This window comes from Lontra canadensis, unplaced genomic scaffold, assembly GCF_010015895.1.
Source record: "Lontra canadensis isolate GAN:19392208 unplaced genomic scaffold, GSC_riverotter_1.0 scaffold1, whole genome shotgun sequence".
Lineage (NCBI taxonomy): Eukaryota > Metazoa > Chordata > Mammalia > Carnivora > Mustelidae > Lontra > Lontra canadensis.
Window position 1 is genome coordinate 26,676,526 of NW_022630995.1, and position 16,358 is coordinate 26,692,883.

At 44.6% G+C, this 16,358-nt stretch overlaps 1 protein-coding gene across 3 annotated transcripts in view; it reads right to left on the bottom strand.

Moving 5' to 3' along the window:
• The window catches only part of DCUN1D4 (defective in cullin neddylation 1 domain containing 4), a 78,381-nt gene extending 68,333 nt beyond the window's left edge, over positions 1-10,048 (bottom strand). For 2 of the 3 annotated variants that reach the window (XM_032851956.1, XM_032851947.1), the window contains exons 1-2: positions 9,969-10,048; positions 9,700-9,760 (exon numbers count right to left, since the gene is read on the bottom strand). In XM_032851956.1, coding sequence (XP_032707847.1) covers positions 9,700-9,760; positions 9,969-9,974 — 67 coding nt within the window. In that variant the 5' untranslated portion in view covers positions 9,975-10,048. Of the gene's footprint in view, positions 1-17; positions 34-9,699; positions 9,761-9,968 lie in introns of those variants that run through there. The other variant, XM_032851978.1, reaches the window with a different exon arrangement.
• Positions 10,049-16,358: the final 6,310 nt, after the last annotated feature.

A 16,358-nucleotide genomic window follows, 5' to 3' on the forward strand; every position in this document is an offset into this window, starting at 1 on the left:
CCTCCACCTCCATTCACCCCAGGCACTCCGGTCCCAGCCCTTCATCGCACGTCCCGCCCCCCCTGCCCCCAACACTGAAAAGGAGCCAGTCCCCACCCCCCTCACCTCCGCCCTCCCCCGGCAGGCCGGCCCCTTCCCCCCCCCCACGCCCGCCCCCGCCCCGCGCTGCCCGCAGCGTCACCGCCCGCCGCGGCCCCGGGAGGGGAAGGGGTGGCTCCCGGGCAGGGGCTCCCGGCGCGTTTCGGGACAGGAGGCGCGGGGCGGGGACTGCGGGAGCGGAGTGGAGAGTGCTGGCAACCGCCCGGTCCCGGCCCGCTCGCTCTCTGTTACTCACTGACAGCGGCGGCATCCGAGTGCATTTTCGGGCAGCTCACACCCCACTCTCCGCCCAGGCTCCCGCGCTCGCCTCGCGGTCCCCCCACCGGCTCGCCGCACCTCGGCTCGGAGCTGAGGACCAGCCGCCAGCACACCCGGCCCGCCCACCTCGGCTCCAAGCATTGGCTGAACCTCGGCTGCGGGACCGCCCCTCCGCGTCTCTCATTTGACAAAAGGAGTGCGGAGGGCGCCGGTCTAGAGCTGGCAATGAGGCCACGCCCCTCGAGCTCCAATGCGATTGGCCCCGGCGCCTCGTCCCCGTAACGCCCCTGGCGGGGGCCACGGTCTGGAGTAGCAGGTTGGACCCGGCTGCTGTCACTCATCCCCGGGGGTCCGAAAGCGCGTGTAGGGGCGAGGCTGGGGAATTGGTCCACCTTGACCCTGAAGCCCCGCCCCGTCACGGGCGGGATTGGTGGAGCTGCAGACCAACCGAGAAAGATGCGTCGGCTCTGAAACAAAGCACGCGTGGTGTTCCGCGAAGAGCCGAGAAGGGATAGTGCAGTTGGGGCAGCTCGTGTCCCGTACAAGGAGTAGGGGAGTCCCCTCCTAATGGGATTCCCCACTTGTCTCGCACGCCTCCGAGCCGTTCTCAGCTGGAGCCCCGTCCACGCGGAACTTGGACTGGGACTTCTCTTGCGAGGTGTTTCCTACTGCTGGAAACTGGGTAAAGAATCGCCCCGTCCTCACTTCCAGCAAACCCTCGGGTGAGGAATAAATTCCCAATTCTTGTACAACAATTACAACAATCTGCCCTCTGCCCGTTTTCGAGATGCACGTCTCTTCCAGAATCATCACACTTCTTCCCCCTTGGTCCCGAGTAAGCTTTTCTAAAGGCTTCGAATGCTACAGGCATTGTCCGTCATGCACACATCTGTATACGCCCCACACCGCATACAGGAAATTAGGGCCACGCTCTGAGCTTCCGTCTGGCACACTGGCAAGTCCAGAAGGTAGGTGCTGAGCCCTCAAGGACTCCTAGCCTGAATCTAACTCACTGACTCTGAGAGGACCTCATTTGGCTGTTACTTGGCAAAAGAAGGTGTTAATGTAAGTAAATCCTAAGTCAAGAATTCGCACCATTTTCATGAGTTGCAACCACTTTTTTCAACGCTTCCCAACCATCTCATCACACTTAACCATAGTGTAGCAGAATGATATTTTGAGATATTTAGGAAGGATAGCCCCCTCCCACCCCAATCACAGGATGCATACACCACTTATCTGTATCCCAAGACCCTACCCTAACCTACAGCCAGAGCATTATACAATCAAGGAATAGGATTACATCACATACAATTGGTAACAAAACATTAGTCATTTTGGTTTTTCTATTTCTTCAGCCAATGCTTTCGAGTTTCAGGGTTCTGAAATTTAGGTTTCAAATCGGGATAAATGTCACGCCATAACCAAGGTATTTTTAAAGAACTGGATCAAACCAGTTCCTCTGTCCCACACCACTCCTGTTGTTGTATACTCCGTCCCTCTTAATCCCTAATGTCTCATGGGTAAATTGCATCCTTGTAATTGTATATCTATCATACTTCTATCATTCAAATATTTATGAATCACTTCACCTAATCATAGAATCTCAGAATTGACCTGAATTTATCCACTGTAGGTTTCTTCTCAAGATTCTCATCCATATTGCTGAACTTTAACAATGACTGGTTGGTCAGCTGGGCCTCGCAGAGATGGTAAGTACTTCTAAACTCTGAAAGAGGCCATTCCTTGTTGGGTAGATCTAACTCTTAAGAAAGTCCCTCCTTACTCAAAATGGAAAAGCTGCTCCTGCACTTTATCCTGTTTATGTTTGCAACCTTTTCATTATCTAGGAAGTAATAAATTCTGTAGAACTTAAATCATAAAATTTTATATATATAAAACGTATGTTTTTATTGATCACGGTACCTTAAGGGCCGAGACACAACTGTTGTTTTGCACAGAAATGGGTTTGCTTCTTCACACCTCCAAATTAAAATAAGCTCACAATTAATTTGTTTTAGGTAGCCATTTACTATATTGATTTATTTGCTGCAAACTTGGTGATAATGTATGTAATGGCTAAGTTACATGAGCAACCTGCCCGCTTCTTTGCCCGTAGCACCCAGCTCTTTACTGGCTCGTGGTGTCCACAAAAATATATAGAATGTTTAACCTTTGTTATTTCTCAGCATCACTTTCAGTGAGGTCACTATGGTTATTTTCAAATGAAAAATAGAGAGTAATTTAAAACATCTTTTTGATAGGTGAACTACAGCCTGAAGATCGAGGGGCTAAGCTTATTCTTAGTCTGCTAAAACTCAGGGCCCCACATGTATGAATAGTAAAATAGGTGTGATTGAGTGATTACATAATACTCTGCAGATATCACCCCATCATTTTAATAATCCACAAGACTATAAACCATTGAGGGCAGGAATTTTCTTATATTTATCTTTATGTCCTTAGCATCAAGTATAGTGCTTTCAAATAGTAGACACAACTTAATTGTTCCTTAGAGTGAACTGAATGTTGACTGTAATGTGAAATTTTAGATCTGAGAGGAGACTTGGGAAAATCCATCTTCCTCATTTTAAGCATATGAGAGTTGAGGTCCAAAGGAGTTAAATGTCTAATCCAACTTACTCAACTAGTTAATTACAAAGCAATAACTAATAACCAGGTCTTTCCCCCATACCCATATCAAAGCCTCAAAACTCCAAAGATGGGTAAACTACTTTTCCTTCCCATTTAAGAGTTGTAATAGCAATCTAATACAAATCCTATACTTCCTGGCTGGAATACTGCCTTCCCTTTTATGAAATTCAACAGGAAATTTTTTCAATATGTAATAGAACATTTAACTTTTTTCTCATTGGTACCATCTCCAAATAACTTGATCTCTGTGGGGGGGGGATGTTTAGTAAGATAATAATGTTACACTTCTGTGCCTTTATATTCAGATCCTTGGGGGGAAATTTAATAAGTGTCTTGGGACTGTGATGGTAGAGTAAAACTTTTCCCCAAATTCAACACATCCCACCATAGCATGCTGTTCTGCATATGTTGGGGGATGGGGGCACAGAGTAGAGAATAGCATAGTCTTAAGACTGAAATAAACTCGAGCCTGCTTAGACAAATCGATAAATAAGCCCCTGATAAAATTGGGAGAGAGCTGGAAAGAAGTCATGTCAAGGAGGAATTAATTCAGCCTCAGATTGAAGTGAGACAGTGTATAGAGCTCCACGAGTTATCAAAAGTCAGGCTAGGGGTGCCTGGGTGGCTCGATGGGTTAAGCCTCGGCCTTTGGTTCTGGGGTCCTGGGATCAAGCCCCGCATCAGGCTCTCTGCTCAGCAGGGAGCCTGCTCCCCCCCCAACCCCCGCTCTTTCTCTCTCTGCTTGCCTCTCTGCCTACTTGTGATCTCTCAAGTTGATCTGTCTGTCAAATAAATAAATAAAATCTTAAAAAAAAAAAAAGTCAGGCTAGATGGGATTACATGGAAACAGACAAACCAAAAATAAATCTATCAGTAGAAGCCAGGATAATTCATTTCTCCAAACTCATATCCAACTAACAGTTTGCTGATCCAAGTGATTCCAACTTTTTTTTTTAGTTGCTTCCCATGTGGTAGGCATTACTCTTATACTCTTATAGTGCTTTCCTTGTTAAAGTATTCCACATAACCACAAAACACTCTAAGGGAGGGGCGGGGGGGGCAGTTACTAATATTATTCCCATTTTACACATAAGTTAACTGAGGCTTAGACCTTTCAGTAACTTGCCACCTAGCTAATAAGGAACAGTGTGCTTAAGTGGTCAAACTCCCTGTGTTATATAATATTCCCTCTCTTCTTAATCAGGTTAACGTATGCCCTCCATGCCTGAGAGATTTACTTAAGGATACAATAATATGGAGGTGAATGTGTTTTTAAAAGATAGTGAAACTTGGCCTCTTTCTAGAGTTGAGTATGTAGACACTCAGGCTGCCTTTGTTGATATATATTATGAAAAAACGAGTCTGAAAGATTATTTCCAGGTGACTCCGTCCTTCTTATCTATTTTAGCCTTTTGACCTTATTTCAATAACAGTTATCGACTTCATGGTATATTATTAATGAGATTATTTATCTAGAGTATCCAATGAGGCACTGCTGAGTATAATTTCCCTACTCTGATAGATCAGTGGGAGGCGGCAGCCCCTTCAGCCTACAGGAATTAGCCTTTTAACCTTTGAGGCCTGTGCTACTGGGAAACAGTTTCAGCTGTCTAGTTTTTAATTTCCTAAGAATATCACCGTAACTTTTCACATATATACATAGAACAGTATTGCAATTAGCCACTTACCAAATGTTAATAGGGTAGTAAAAATGTAGGTTTTGTTTTTCAATACCTATACATAATCATGTTCCAATCATTAGGTGAATGGAAAAGCATAGAAGTAGACATTTTCCTCCAGTGTCACCAACAGGGACAGTCCTTCCTCAAAACTGGTCATGACTGACAAGCTGAAAAGATGGCATCATCCTCTCCTTTCATCAGCTTCCTTTTCCCCTGCCCCTCTTATGCTAGAGGTCAGAAACTGACAATGACACACAAGCAAGTGACCTCTTTGTAATCGCTCCTGGTTATTTCATAAATTGATATCCTGTCATGTGCATTTATAATGTACATTAAAAGGTTTTCTTTCTTTCTTTTTTTTTTTCATCAACTTCTGTTGGGGCAATAGTGTAACTCCCACAATAAAAAAGAGACCTTAAGGGATGGAACTTTCTGGAGCCAACGCTACACTGAGCATTGTTAGCCATGGCAACACTTTTGATACTTTTTTCCTGAAGCAGAACATAGGCTTAATTCAGATGGCCTGGATTAAAGACCCATTGACTTAAGAAGACAGTGCATCATTTAAAAGAAATTATTTCACGTCTCTGTGTGTTTTGGTTTCCTCATCTGCAAAATAGTGAAAATAATAGGAACTACCTTATAGGTGTGTTGTGAGAACTACGTGAATGAGTCAGTATAAGTAAAGCACAGAAAGGTACCTGTCTCCATACCTGTTAGCCTCAGTACTCACCATATCCTTGAATCAATCCCTCCCCCACACAGCCAGCTTGTCATCCCAAACCTTCCTTTTCCTCTAAGCTGGTCCCTGCCTCCACAGTCACTGTGTTTTATTAACTTGGCTTCCTTTCTCCTTTCTAGAGTTTACAGTGAACATTGAGTTAGGGACAAAATCGTTCTTCACCAAGACATGCTACCCATATGAAATTAGTCTAGTTTGAAACCGAAATGTGAGATTTTACACAATAAAGAAAAAAAATGAATACCCAGTATCAATGCTGTGTCATTCAAACTAACTAGCTTAGTGAAAATTGATTGATACTGGAAGTTCAGATGTACATAGGAAATTCCTAAACAATTAAACAGATTGTAGTAAATTACAGGGGATTCTACATAACTAGAGATACATATGGTGTTCCCATAGTGACTAATTTCTCTTCCTCGTCCTTTGAAGTCATATTACCCTTCCCTGAGTGACGCAGTTACTGGTATAAAAGATTTTTAATCTGCTGTACCAGAGGCAAAGTGTCTTTAAGTATTACCTTTGGGCCAGCCTGGGATAAGATACAGACCCTCCCACTTAAGGAGGCATTAAACTTGTTTGGGCCTTAATTCCTCCATCTATAAACATAGGATTAATATCTTCTAGGGATAAATATGATAACATATGTACAAGCACTTATAAAAGTAGGAGACAGAAGCAGGAATAAATGCATGAGCCCCAATTATGTGATGTTTTCACATACTTCCTTGTGAACTTCATGCAGTTGTGTGAGGTAAGGTTTAATTTTTATGCTTGGAGCTATTTCAAGTAAAAATGAGTCTGTGTTTCTAAGTTATCTAGAAAATCCAGGTTTCCTTCTTTATGAACTGCCATTTTAGGGATCTCTCAGAAAAGCTAAGAATTTTCTAATTCTGCTGAGATTTGACATCAGTGTTTCAATTTCAATTTTTTTTTTTTGTTAATTTCTCCAGCACAACTATAGAATGCTTAAACTGGCGTTATTTTCTTTCTTTCTTCCTTTCTTTCTTTCTTTTTTCTTTTTACCCAGGGCCTTCTATTTTTCAGAAATCATACCTGCCTAGGGATTTAACAGAGTGTTTGAATAAAATTGTGTTCATTACCACATGTTCTTTTCTGAATTGGATATTTTCACCTCATTCGCATCGAGCTAATCAAGTGCTAATGATGTTGCATTAAATTCTATCTCAGAAGGTATAATTTTCCAATCGAATCTAAACAATGCATGAGGTTTATAGTGACTTTCATAAATATACCATTGCTTCACTTACTCCAGCTAGCAGGGTATGGGCAGAAAAAAATAACCATTTTACTTGTACAATGGCTTCTGTGTGCTGTAGGCTCTTCATTTCTCCTCGCCTTTTCTAGCCTGCTTCCATGAATACAATGTCTTTCTAACATCCCTCTCAGGGCAGTACAGGAGGCCCCATCCATCTCCAGACGTCGGTGGCTGCACGGCAGCCGAGCATCTCATTATGGCAAAGTGAAGCATTCTGGGAGAGTGGATGGAGCCGGCAGGCAGCAGTAGGCAGTGGGGGAGGGAAGAGGAGGACAGGAGCCGAGGAAAATATATGCTCACTTCCTTGGTGATAACATGTTATGGAAGTAAGAACTTCCTGTTCTAGAAAGGAAGAGGATGTAGGATGTCAGAAACCTGTGACTAAGCAGATTCCCAATCCTACAAGCTGGTTACATCTGCCTCAGTGACCACAAGCCCCCGACACACCTGAAACCCACCACCCCCCCACCCCCCGCAACTGAAGTTACCACAGAAGCCATGTTGTGGGAAGAAAGTAATGAATCCACGTATTTCAGAAAAAGATCTATCGTTCCAAATTAGAAAAAGGAAAGAATTTGGAGGTGTGTGCATGTGTGCATGCACATATACACACGTGTGTAGACACACACATATCTATCACTGATTTGTCCAATTGGAAAGTATTTCCTTCCAGCTGACCTGATATTTACACTTTAGTTTGTTATACTGCCTTAGTCAAGATAGGTTAAAGCGAATGCCCTTAACATGTTGGGAGTCACAGGACCCCTTTAAGAATCATTGAAAATGATGACTCCCTATCAAAGGCCTGAAATCCCCCTACGTCCATCCCATCACCCCCTAAATTAAGAACTCCTAGATTAGAAATTCATTTGAGTTCACAAGTATTTCCCTTTAAAAATCCAGACACTTGAGGGACTAGTCAGTGGCCATCGGAATTTGTTGGCAAGAGAGGAGTTCCCCAGTCTGACTGTCATCTGGGCCTGTGCTCAAGTAATGGGAACTGGTGGGTGAGGTGAACGGTTTCAGGCTGTGGAACAGTAGGAGAGGAGGGAAGCCTTGGCTCTGGGGGGGCAGCAGTTTCAAGGCAGTGTGGTGTATTGGACCACTGGACAAAGAGCAAGAGAGAAGCAGTGCTCTTTGGAGAGGAGATGCCAAAAATGAACTCCTGTTTCCAAGTTTCATTCACCTCCAGTTCCAAACTGGGTTGCAGTCAAAGTTGCTTTTTCTGCAGCCAGACTCTGGGTCCTCCTCTGCCCACAGTCACCCTTTGCCTTCCCTCTCATCTAATTGTTTCATTTTCTCATCCCCTGATCCCAGGCCCTGAGCAGCTCCCACTGGGCTGGGGCCACCGAGCCACCTTGCCCCACCCCCATGGTCTGGTCAATTTCCTGGGAAATTCTGACCTTGACTCCCTGCACCTGCTTTCATCTCATTCTTTATCCCTCCAACTCACAGTCACTGCTTCTGGTTTCAAAGCTCTATCACTACAACCTTCATCTGTCCTAAACTTCCATTCAGATTTCAGATAACCGTAGCTTGGGGAAACATTTCCAATTCACAGATAATAGACTAGGGGCTATAAATACTGTACTGGCAAACACTTAATTTAAGTACCACTCACTTATTACCAGGCACTATTCTAGTGTTCCTGTCAACTCATTTAATTCTCTCAACAATCCCGAGAGGTAGAAACTTTTGTTAAACTCGCTTTACAGGTGAGGCGACTGAGGCACAGATAAAGTAACTTCTCCAAAGTCACACAGCTAGTTAAGGGCAGAACTGGGAGAATTAAGCCCAGGCAACCTGGATTCAGATCTGTATTTTTCATCGCTTTGCTGTGTCACTTCTTCATATAGCCTCGTACAAAGGGCTGTTTGCTCACCCTGTGCAACAACCCCCCAACCCAACGCACATTCCAAGTCCTTTATTGTGGAAACTATACCTATTTTTCTTGTACCAGTAGGCAGTCAAGCCCAGCATAACTCTAGGGGGCCAGGGCAAAGGTCCCGTGTTCTCTCTGCCCATCGTCAGTGGCAACATGAAACATGGTTTCCCTAGTTCTGGGGTGTGGAACTTTATCATCTTCCTTGTTAAAACAATCTGGGGATCTGGCACCAAGACTGCCCATTGTGGGATATAAGAGTAGGGCTCAGGGGCACCTGGGTGGCTCAGTTGGTTAAGTGTCCGACTCCTGATCTCAGCTCGGGTCTTGATCTCAGGGTTGTGGGTTCAAGCCCCATATTAGGCTCCAAGCTGGCCATGGAGCTAACATTTAAAAAAAAAAAAAAAAAAAAAGAGTAGGGCTCAAAGTAGCAGAGTATGGTTACAGGTGATTCAGCTTTAAAGGATTACCACTGCATGGGGGTCAAAACTCTGCCACTTCGATTCACAGACCTGTACCCCTGGGGATAAAAATACATTATATGTTTATTAAAAAAATTAAAAAGTTAAAAAAAAAAACAACCCTCTGCCACTTGCCCCCTGCTCCCCACTAGCCTTCTCTCCCTTTTCCAGCTCCCCTGCCAGGAGCCCAGGGCTCCTGTCATCGTGGTGCTTGGTGACCAGCCCTCCTGGACAAACCCCTGCCCTTTGTAGAATGAGGTCCATCCTCAGTGAGAGAAGGCGAACCTCTCTATCCCCTAGTAAGAGCAATATTGAAACAAGCTTAAACAATATCCCAGAGGACAGACACAGAGGAGTTGCCTGAAAATCGGAAGGAGACCAGACTGATGCTGAGAGATCATGATACTCAGGGGCCACAGGAAGGGTGAAATTCCCGAAATTCCTCACGCCATTTTTGGGTTAGGAAATGGAGACACTTCCTTCTCCCCTGCCTCCGAGTCACTCTGCTGCTAATGGAACAAAACAAGGCCCGCCGCCCCACGGCACGCAGGCAAAATACCGAGCCCAGCTCCATCAGCCTGCTTCACGCACCGCAGAGTCGCATGTAGTCCCTGGGACCTATTTTGATGATCAAAACTTACCCATCCAATGTCTCCTTCCCTCAGCTCCTTGTGCATGACTGGCTTGCTGTTCTCCGATAAACTAATCCAGGGGAAATACACATGCGTGAACATAGTACCCCTCGCAAAGATATTTACACTTGAAATAAGACTCCTAACAAACACGTGGCCCAGCACCAACAACATACTTCCCCCAGCCAGCCTCCCACCTTCCCACCCTCCAGCCTGTCCTCCTCCCTGTCTCCACGACAGCTCTGTCCCAGCCCTTCCCGGCTCCGCTTCGGGCTCACCTCCATTAAGCCCTTCTTTGCCTGAGGTTGCCCACAGTCATGTCTTTTTCCACTGAACACCTGCCTCACTAGAACGGAACTTGGCAGGAGGGAACAGAATGGGAACAAAGGGGCATAGAATGTTTGGACAGGACAATCTCAGAGGTGAGCCGGGCACATTCCCTCATCCCACAGGTGAGGAGACAAAGACACAGAAGCAGTGGGGCCACTTGGACTTTGTCCTGCCTGGCCTTCCCCTCTTTTGCTAGGAAGACCCCTGCTTCTTTGGGGGGAACTGCTCACCTCACCATTCATCAGATAAAGTTTTGATAGCCAATTGGGATCCCTCCCACTCCCAGTGGGCACGTGATCTCTTGCTTGCTCATTCATCTGTTCATGAAATAACCATCAGCAAGGGCCTTCCATGTGCCGGACACTGCCGGGCTCTAGGATAACACGTTGAGCAAAAACAGCCCCACTTGGTGCCCTCATGGGGCTTATGAGCTTGCAGAGGAGGCATTCCTTAAGTAACCATGCAAGCAAAGTAAAATGGCTCTTTTGACAAGTAGGAGAAAATGAACACAGTTTTTGAGGGCATACAATAGCAGAGCTGACTCAGCAACTTTGTACAGGTGTACAGTTCATGCACTGCACAAAAGAGCACAGCCAAGGGGGCAAAGGTGCTAAAGTACCACTTACAGTCTGCTCACCGACCCATGGACTTGGTGTGAAGCTGCGTCTGCTCAGAGCGGCATCTTGTTCTTCACATCTTGGTGGTCCATCCAAAAGGGTCATCTTTTTCTAATATGCCCCAAAGTCTCAAACAGACCAGCCAAGGCTCTGGTTGTGCGTCAGTCAGGGAAGATAATGGAAAGAAGTGAAGCTCCCCTGAAGAGGTGACTGGAGACACACAAATAATGAGTAGTTAATAAACTCAGTGGGAAGGAAGAGGTTTCCAGACACCCGGAAGAGCCCAGGCAATGGCCTCGTCATGATGGCCATCTGGTCCCTAGTTCCAAGCACTTCTAAGGCTTAGCCGATCCCTTGCCTTCCCAGACAATTGCTCTCATGACATTCCACTTCCTATTTGTAGTTCAAAATTAGTTTCTGTCACTTGCACTTGGAGAGCCCTGGCTCACAGAGCAAAGCTGGCCCAGCTCTCCTTCCTCCCAAGTCCATTGGGCCTCCTCCCTCTGCCAGACCCCATCCTTCCATGCGAGAAACCTCTCCTCTCTCAGGCTGACTCACCTTCAGAGCCTGAACTCTGCCTTGGATGATCTCGTATTGTCTCCAGCATGGAACGGAAACTCAGTAAACATTTCGTGAACCAAGACTCGATTAACTCTCTACGGGTGGCCATTTTGTCCACTGGGACTGGATAAAGTGGGAATAGTGGAGTACAGAGTAGCTTTCCTGTATGTCCCTCATCTCCACCAGTTCACCCATGGTTTCTAGGGGCCCCGAGCATATGCAGACTCCAGCTTTTGCTTATGTTAACAAAGGGCTCCGGTTTGTCTAGAATTTGGCTTTGGAGAGCTGATGGCCCTGATTTCATAGGGAAGAGTCAGCAGCTTTTACTCTGTCCATGCATGCTGAGTGCTAGGGGGCTGCCTTTAAGATCAAGCATTTTCCAGATCTCAAAGTCCATAGCTGAACGTTAAAGATGGTTTTCACCCTGTGCTTAATATCAACTAAGGCCTGGTCTAAGGGGGTCAGGCTACCTGAGATGCTCTGTGGTTCTGTCAGCCGAGAACAGTCTACTGTCTCACCGATCTTTGTATTATTCCCAAGTTAAGGACAGTCGCTCTTTTGGGTACATCCTTCCCCCTCGAACTCCAGGGCCTGAAGAATTTCAGCTTTGTACTCTTATCTCATGCCACTGTTGCTCTTAGCTTTGTTAAAGGAGCTGGTATTTGAGGGTTTTTTGAGACTCCTGTCCCCTTTAAATAAGGCCAGCTCTATTGGCTTGAGATGGAGGCTGCTGAATAAGCTAGTGTTTGCAAATAGGGATCATAGAATTAGGGTGCTTCTCTTCACTGTATCTCACAATCCAAGGGTTTTGTCTTTTCTCAATTCATCAGATTAGAAGGGAAACACAAAGATGATGCATCCATCAGATCCTATCCATATTTTCTTCACCAAGACTCCCAAACCAGCCACTCTACTGAAGCCAGGTGGTAAGGTTGCGAAAGGGTAACACACCAGATTTTGGAAAAGCAGCTGAGACTTGAACATGGACTCTTCTGCTCAACACAGGACACATTATCTAAACTCTCTGGGCAAGATTTCTTTATTTTTAAAATGAGCACAGTAGCACCACTTACCTCACAGGAGTGTTGTGAGGACTCAACAGATGATTCGTGTGTGGTAGGCAGAACATTGGCATCCCAAGCGTGTCCCATGCCCTCATCTGTGGAACCTGTGAATGTGTTCCTTAACATGGCAAAAAGGGACTTGGTAGATATGATTAAGAATTTTGAGATGGGGCGATTATCCTGGATTCTCCCAGTGGGCCCTATGTAATCGCAAGGGTCCTTGTAAGTGAAAGAGGGAGGCAGGAGGGTCAGTCAGAGAAGGAGATGTGATGGGGTCTGAGTGAAGCAGTTACTAGAAAGGGCCAAGGAATGCTGGCATCTTCTAGAAGCTAGAAAAGGTGAGGAAATGAATTCCTTCCAGGAGGAAGAGAGCCCTCACAACACCTTGACTTTATAGCCTCTTGAGACTCTTTTGTATTTCTGATTCAAGAACTGCAATAAGTATGTGTGGGTTTTTTTTTTTTAAGATAGTATTTATTTATTTGAGAGAGAGAGAGCACAAGCAGGGGGCAGGGAGGACAGAAGGAAAAGCAGACTTCCCGCTGGGTGGGGAGCCTGGCGCGGGACTTGATCCCTGGACTCCAGATCATGACCTGAGCTGAAGGTAGATGCGTAACCGACTGAGCCACCCAGGCGCCCCTAAATGTGGGTGTTTTAAACCACTACATTTATAGCATTTTGTCACCAGAGCCATAGGAAACTAATACAGGACATAAAGCGTTTATCTCAGGACCTGCTAAAATACCATAAATTGTTGTGGCTGTTACTATTATTTTTGTTTCCTTGAATCAGATTTCTTTTGTTGTAAATGATAGAAATTCAGCCAATGTGGCTTAGGCCAAACAGGGAGTAATTTTTTTGGCTCCTTTAATCAAAAAAAGACAAAACAAATATAATAAAGGAAGCAAATTTATTTATTAAATGCTGGTCTTGGCATTGAGAAGGGGGGCCCTCGTGGCTGATCCAGAGCCACATAAGGAAACGCTCCTGCCCAAGACTTTACCTCTTCAGGGAATGGTGCCTGGGTGGCTCAGTTGGTTGATCATCCGATTCTTGATCTCAGCTCAGGTCTTGATCTCAGGGTTGTGAGTTCGAGCCCTGTGTTGGGCTCCATGCCCAGCATGGAACCTACTTGGAAAAAAAGAGAGAGAGAGAGTGGGACAGAGGTGCAAGGGTGAATCACAGATAGTTTCTTGACTGCGGCAAGGTTGAGAGTCCGAGGGCAGAGCAAAAAGTTCAAGAGTAGCAGAGTGGAGCACGAGCAGGAAGGGTCTGGCATCCTAAGCACACAACTTCTGTGGCAGGATCTGGATCCGGCTCTACCCTATTTGGCTCTTGCTTCAGCTAGGTTTTTCCAAACTTCCCATGCATTCTGTGAGCGTCCCAGTGCTCTCCCACTGAATTCCTCACCTGCGGAAGTCAACCAGAGTAGTTGCATTGTATGCGGTTGAGAATCTTATTATGCTCAGCTGAGATAGTACAGCTTCGGGTCCACTGGATTCAGGAACTAGAGCTCAACAGGAGGCTCTCCCCACTCTGTCTTGTTGCCACTCCCATCTTTTTGACCTGTTTTTATGACAGCGGTGGTTTTGTTGGTTGTTTTGTACGTTTCTCAATTTGGTAGGATGCATTCTCTTACAATTGGCGGGGGGGCGGGGGTGCTGTCACTCCTTAGAACAGGTGATCTCAGGACAGAATTCTAATTGACAGGGCCTGACTCACGTGATCATACCAAAGCCTTTCCGTATGGCAGGAGATGGGATGGAATTGGCCAGCCCTGAGTCATAAACTGTCTTCCGGGGCCAGGGGGTGGTGGACACTGTGGTATGAAACCCCAAAAGAACAACATGAAGTTAGTGAGGGGTAGTTTTCCAAGCCTGCGTGAGTGTTCTTTCCTGAAGAATAGAGGGAAGGAATGCTAAGCAGGGTGTTTTTTAGAGATGACCACTTCATAATCATTATTGTTGTAATTTTATGAGAATTCATTTATTTGTTCAAATAATACTTGTTTAGCATTTACTGTGTATCAAGCACTGTCCTAAACTCTGGGGATACAACAATTAACAAAACAGATAAGAATTCATCTCTGGCAATTCAAGGAACCCCAAATAGCCAAAACAATCTTAAAAATGTGAATAAGGTTGGATGACTCACTTCCTAATTTCAAAACTTACCACAAACTACAGTAGTCAGGGCAGTGTGGTACTGGCATAATGGTAGACATGCAGATCAATAGAATAGAATTGAGAGTGCACACATTAAAATTACAAGCATTTATGTTTAAGTAATTTTCAGCAAGGGGTCAAGACAGTTCAGTGGAGAAAGGATAGTCCTTTCAACAGCGGTACTGGGACAACTGGTTGTCCACAGGCAAAGGATAAACTTGTACTGCTCCCTCACATCATACAGTAATGAGCCCCAAATGAATCATGGACCTAAACGTAAGAGGTAAAACTATAGAACTCTTATAAGAGAACATAGGCAGAAACCTTTGTGAACTTAAGCATGGTTTAGACCATGCTTTCTCAGATATGACACCAAGAACACAAGCAACAAAAGAGAAATACAGATGAATTGGACTTCATCAAAACTAAAAACTTGTGCTACTAAGGGCACCATCATAAAAGTAAAAAGACACTCCACAGAATGGGAGAAAATATTGCAAATTATTTATCTAGTAAGCGACTTGTAGCTAAACAACATAAAGAACTCTCACACCTTTAAAAAGTTTCCTGTACTTGGAAAATGATAAAACACTGATGAAAGAAATTGAAGATGACACAAAGAAATGGAAAAACATCCCAATCTTCCAATCATGGATTGGAAGAACAAATATTATTAAAATGTCTACCCAAAGTAGTCTACACATTTAATTCAACCCCTATCAAAATACCAACAGCATTTTTCCCAGAGATAAAATGCTAAAATTCACAATCCTAAAATTTGTAGGGAACCACAAGAAACCCCAATAGCCAAAGCAACTTTGAAAATGAAAAGCAAAGCTGGAGGCATCACACTTCTAGACTTCAAGATATATTAGAAAGCTATAGTGATCAAAACAGTATGGAACTGGCATAGAAATAGACACATAGATCAGTGGAACAGAATAGAAACTCCAGAAATGAACCCACAAGTATATGGTCAATTAATTTTTGGCAAAGCAGGAAAGAATAGCCCATGGGAAAAAGACAATCTCTTCAACAAATAGTGTTGGGGAAACTGGACAGCAACAGGCAAAATAATGAGACTAGACCACTTCCTTTCACCAAACACAAAAATGAATTCAGAATGGACTAAAGACCTAAATGTGAGACAGGAAACCATGAAAATCCGAGAAGTGAACACAGGCAGTAACCTCTTTGACATTGGCTATAGCAACTTCTTTCTGGATATGAGCTGCCTTGTCCAGCAATTGCATTACTAGGTCATTACCCAAGGAATACAAAAATACTAATTCAAAGGGATACAGACACCCCAATTTTTAAAAATATTTTATTTATTTTTTCGACAGAGAGAGATCACAAGTAGGCAGAGAGGCAGGCAGAGAGAGGAAGAAGCAGGCTCCCCACCAAAGAGAGAGCCCAATGTGGGGCTCGATCCCAGGACCCTGGGATCATGACCTGAGCCGAAGGCAGAGGCTTTAACCCTCTGAGCCACCTAGGGGCCCCAGACACCCCGATGTTTAAAGCAGCATTATCTACAATAGCCAAATTACGGAAACAGCCCAAGTGTTCATCCACTGATGAATGAATAAAGAAGATGTGGTGTGTATGTATACATATATTATATATGCATATGTATATATGTATACATACACACAATGAAATATTACTCAACCATAACAAGAATGAAATCTTGCCATTTGCAATAATATGGATGGAGCTAGAGAGTACTAATTTGCTAAGTTGAAATAAGTCAGTGAAAAGCAGATACCATATGATTTTACTCATATGTGGAATTTAAGCAACAAATGAGCAAAAGGGAAAAAAAGAGAGGGGGAGGCAAACCAAGAAACAGACTCTTAGCTATAGAGAACAAAATAATGGTTACCAGAGTGGAGGTGGGTGGGGGATGGGTGAAATAAGTGAAGCGGATT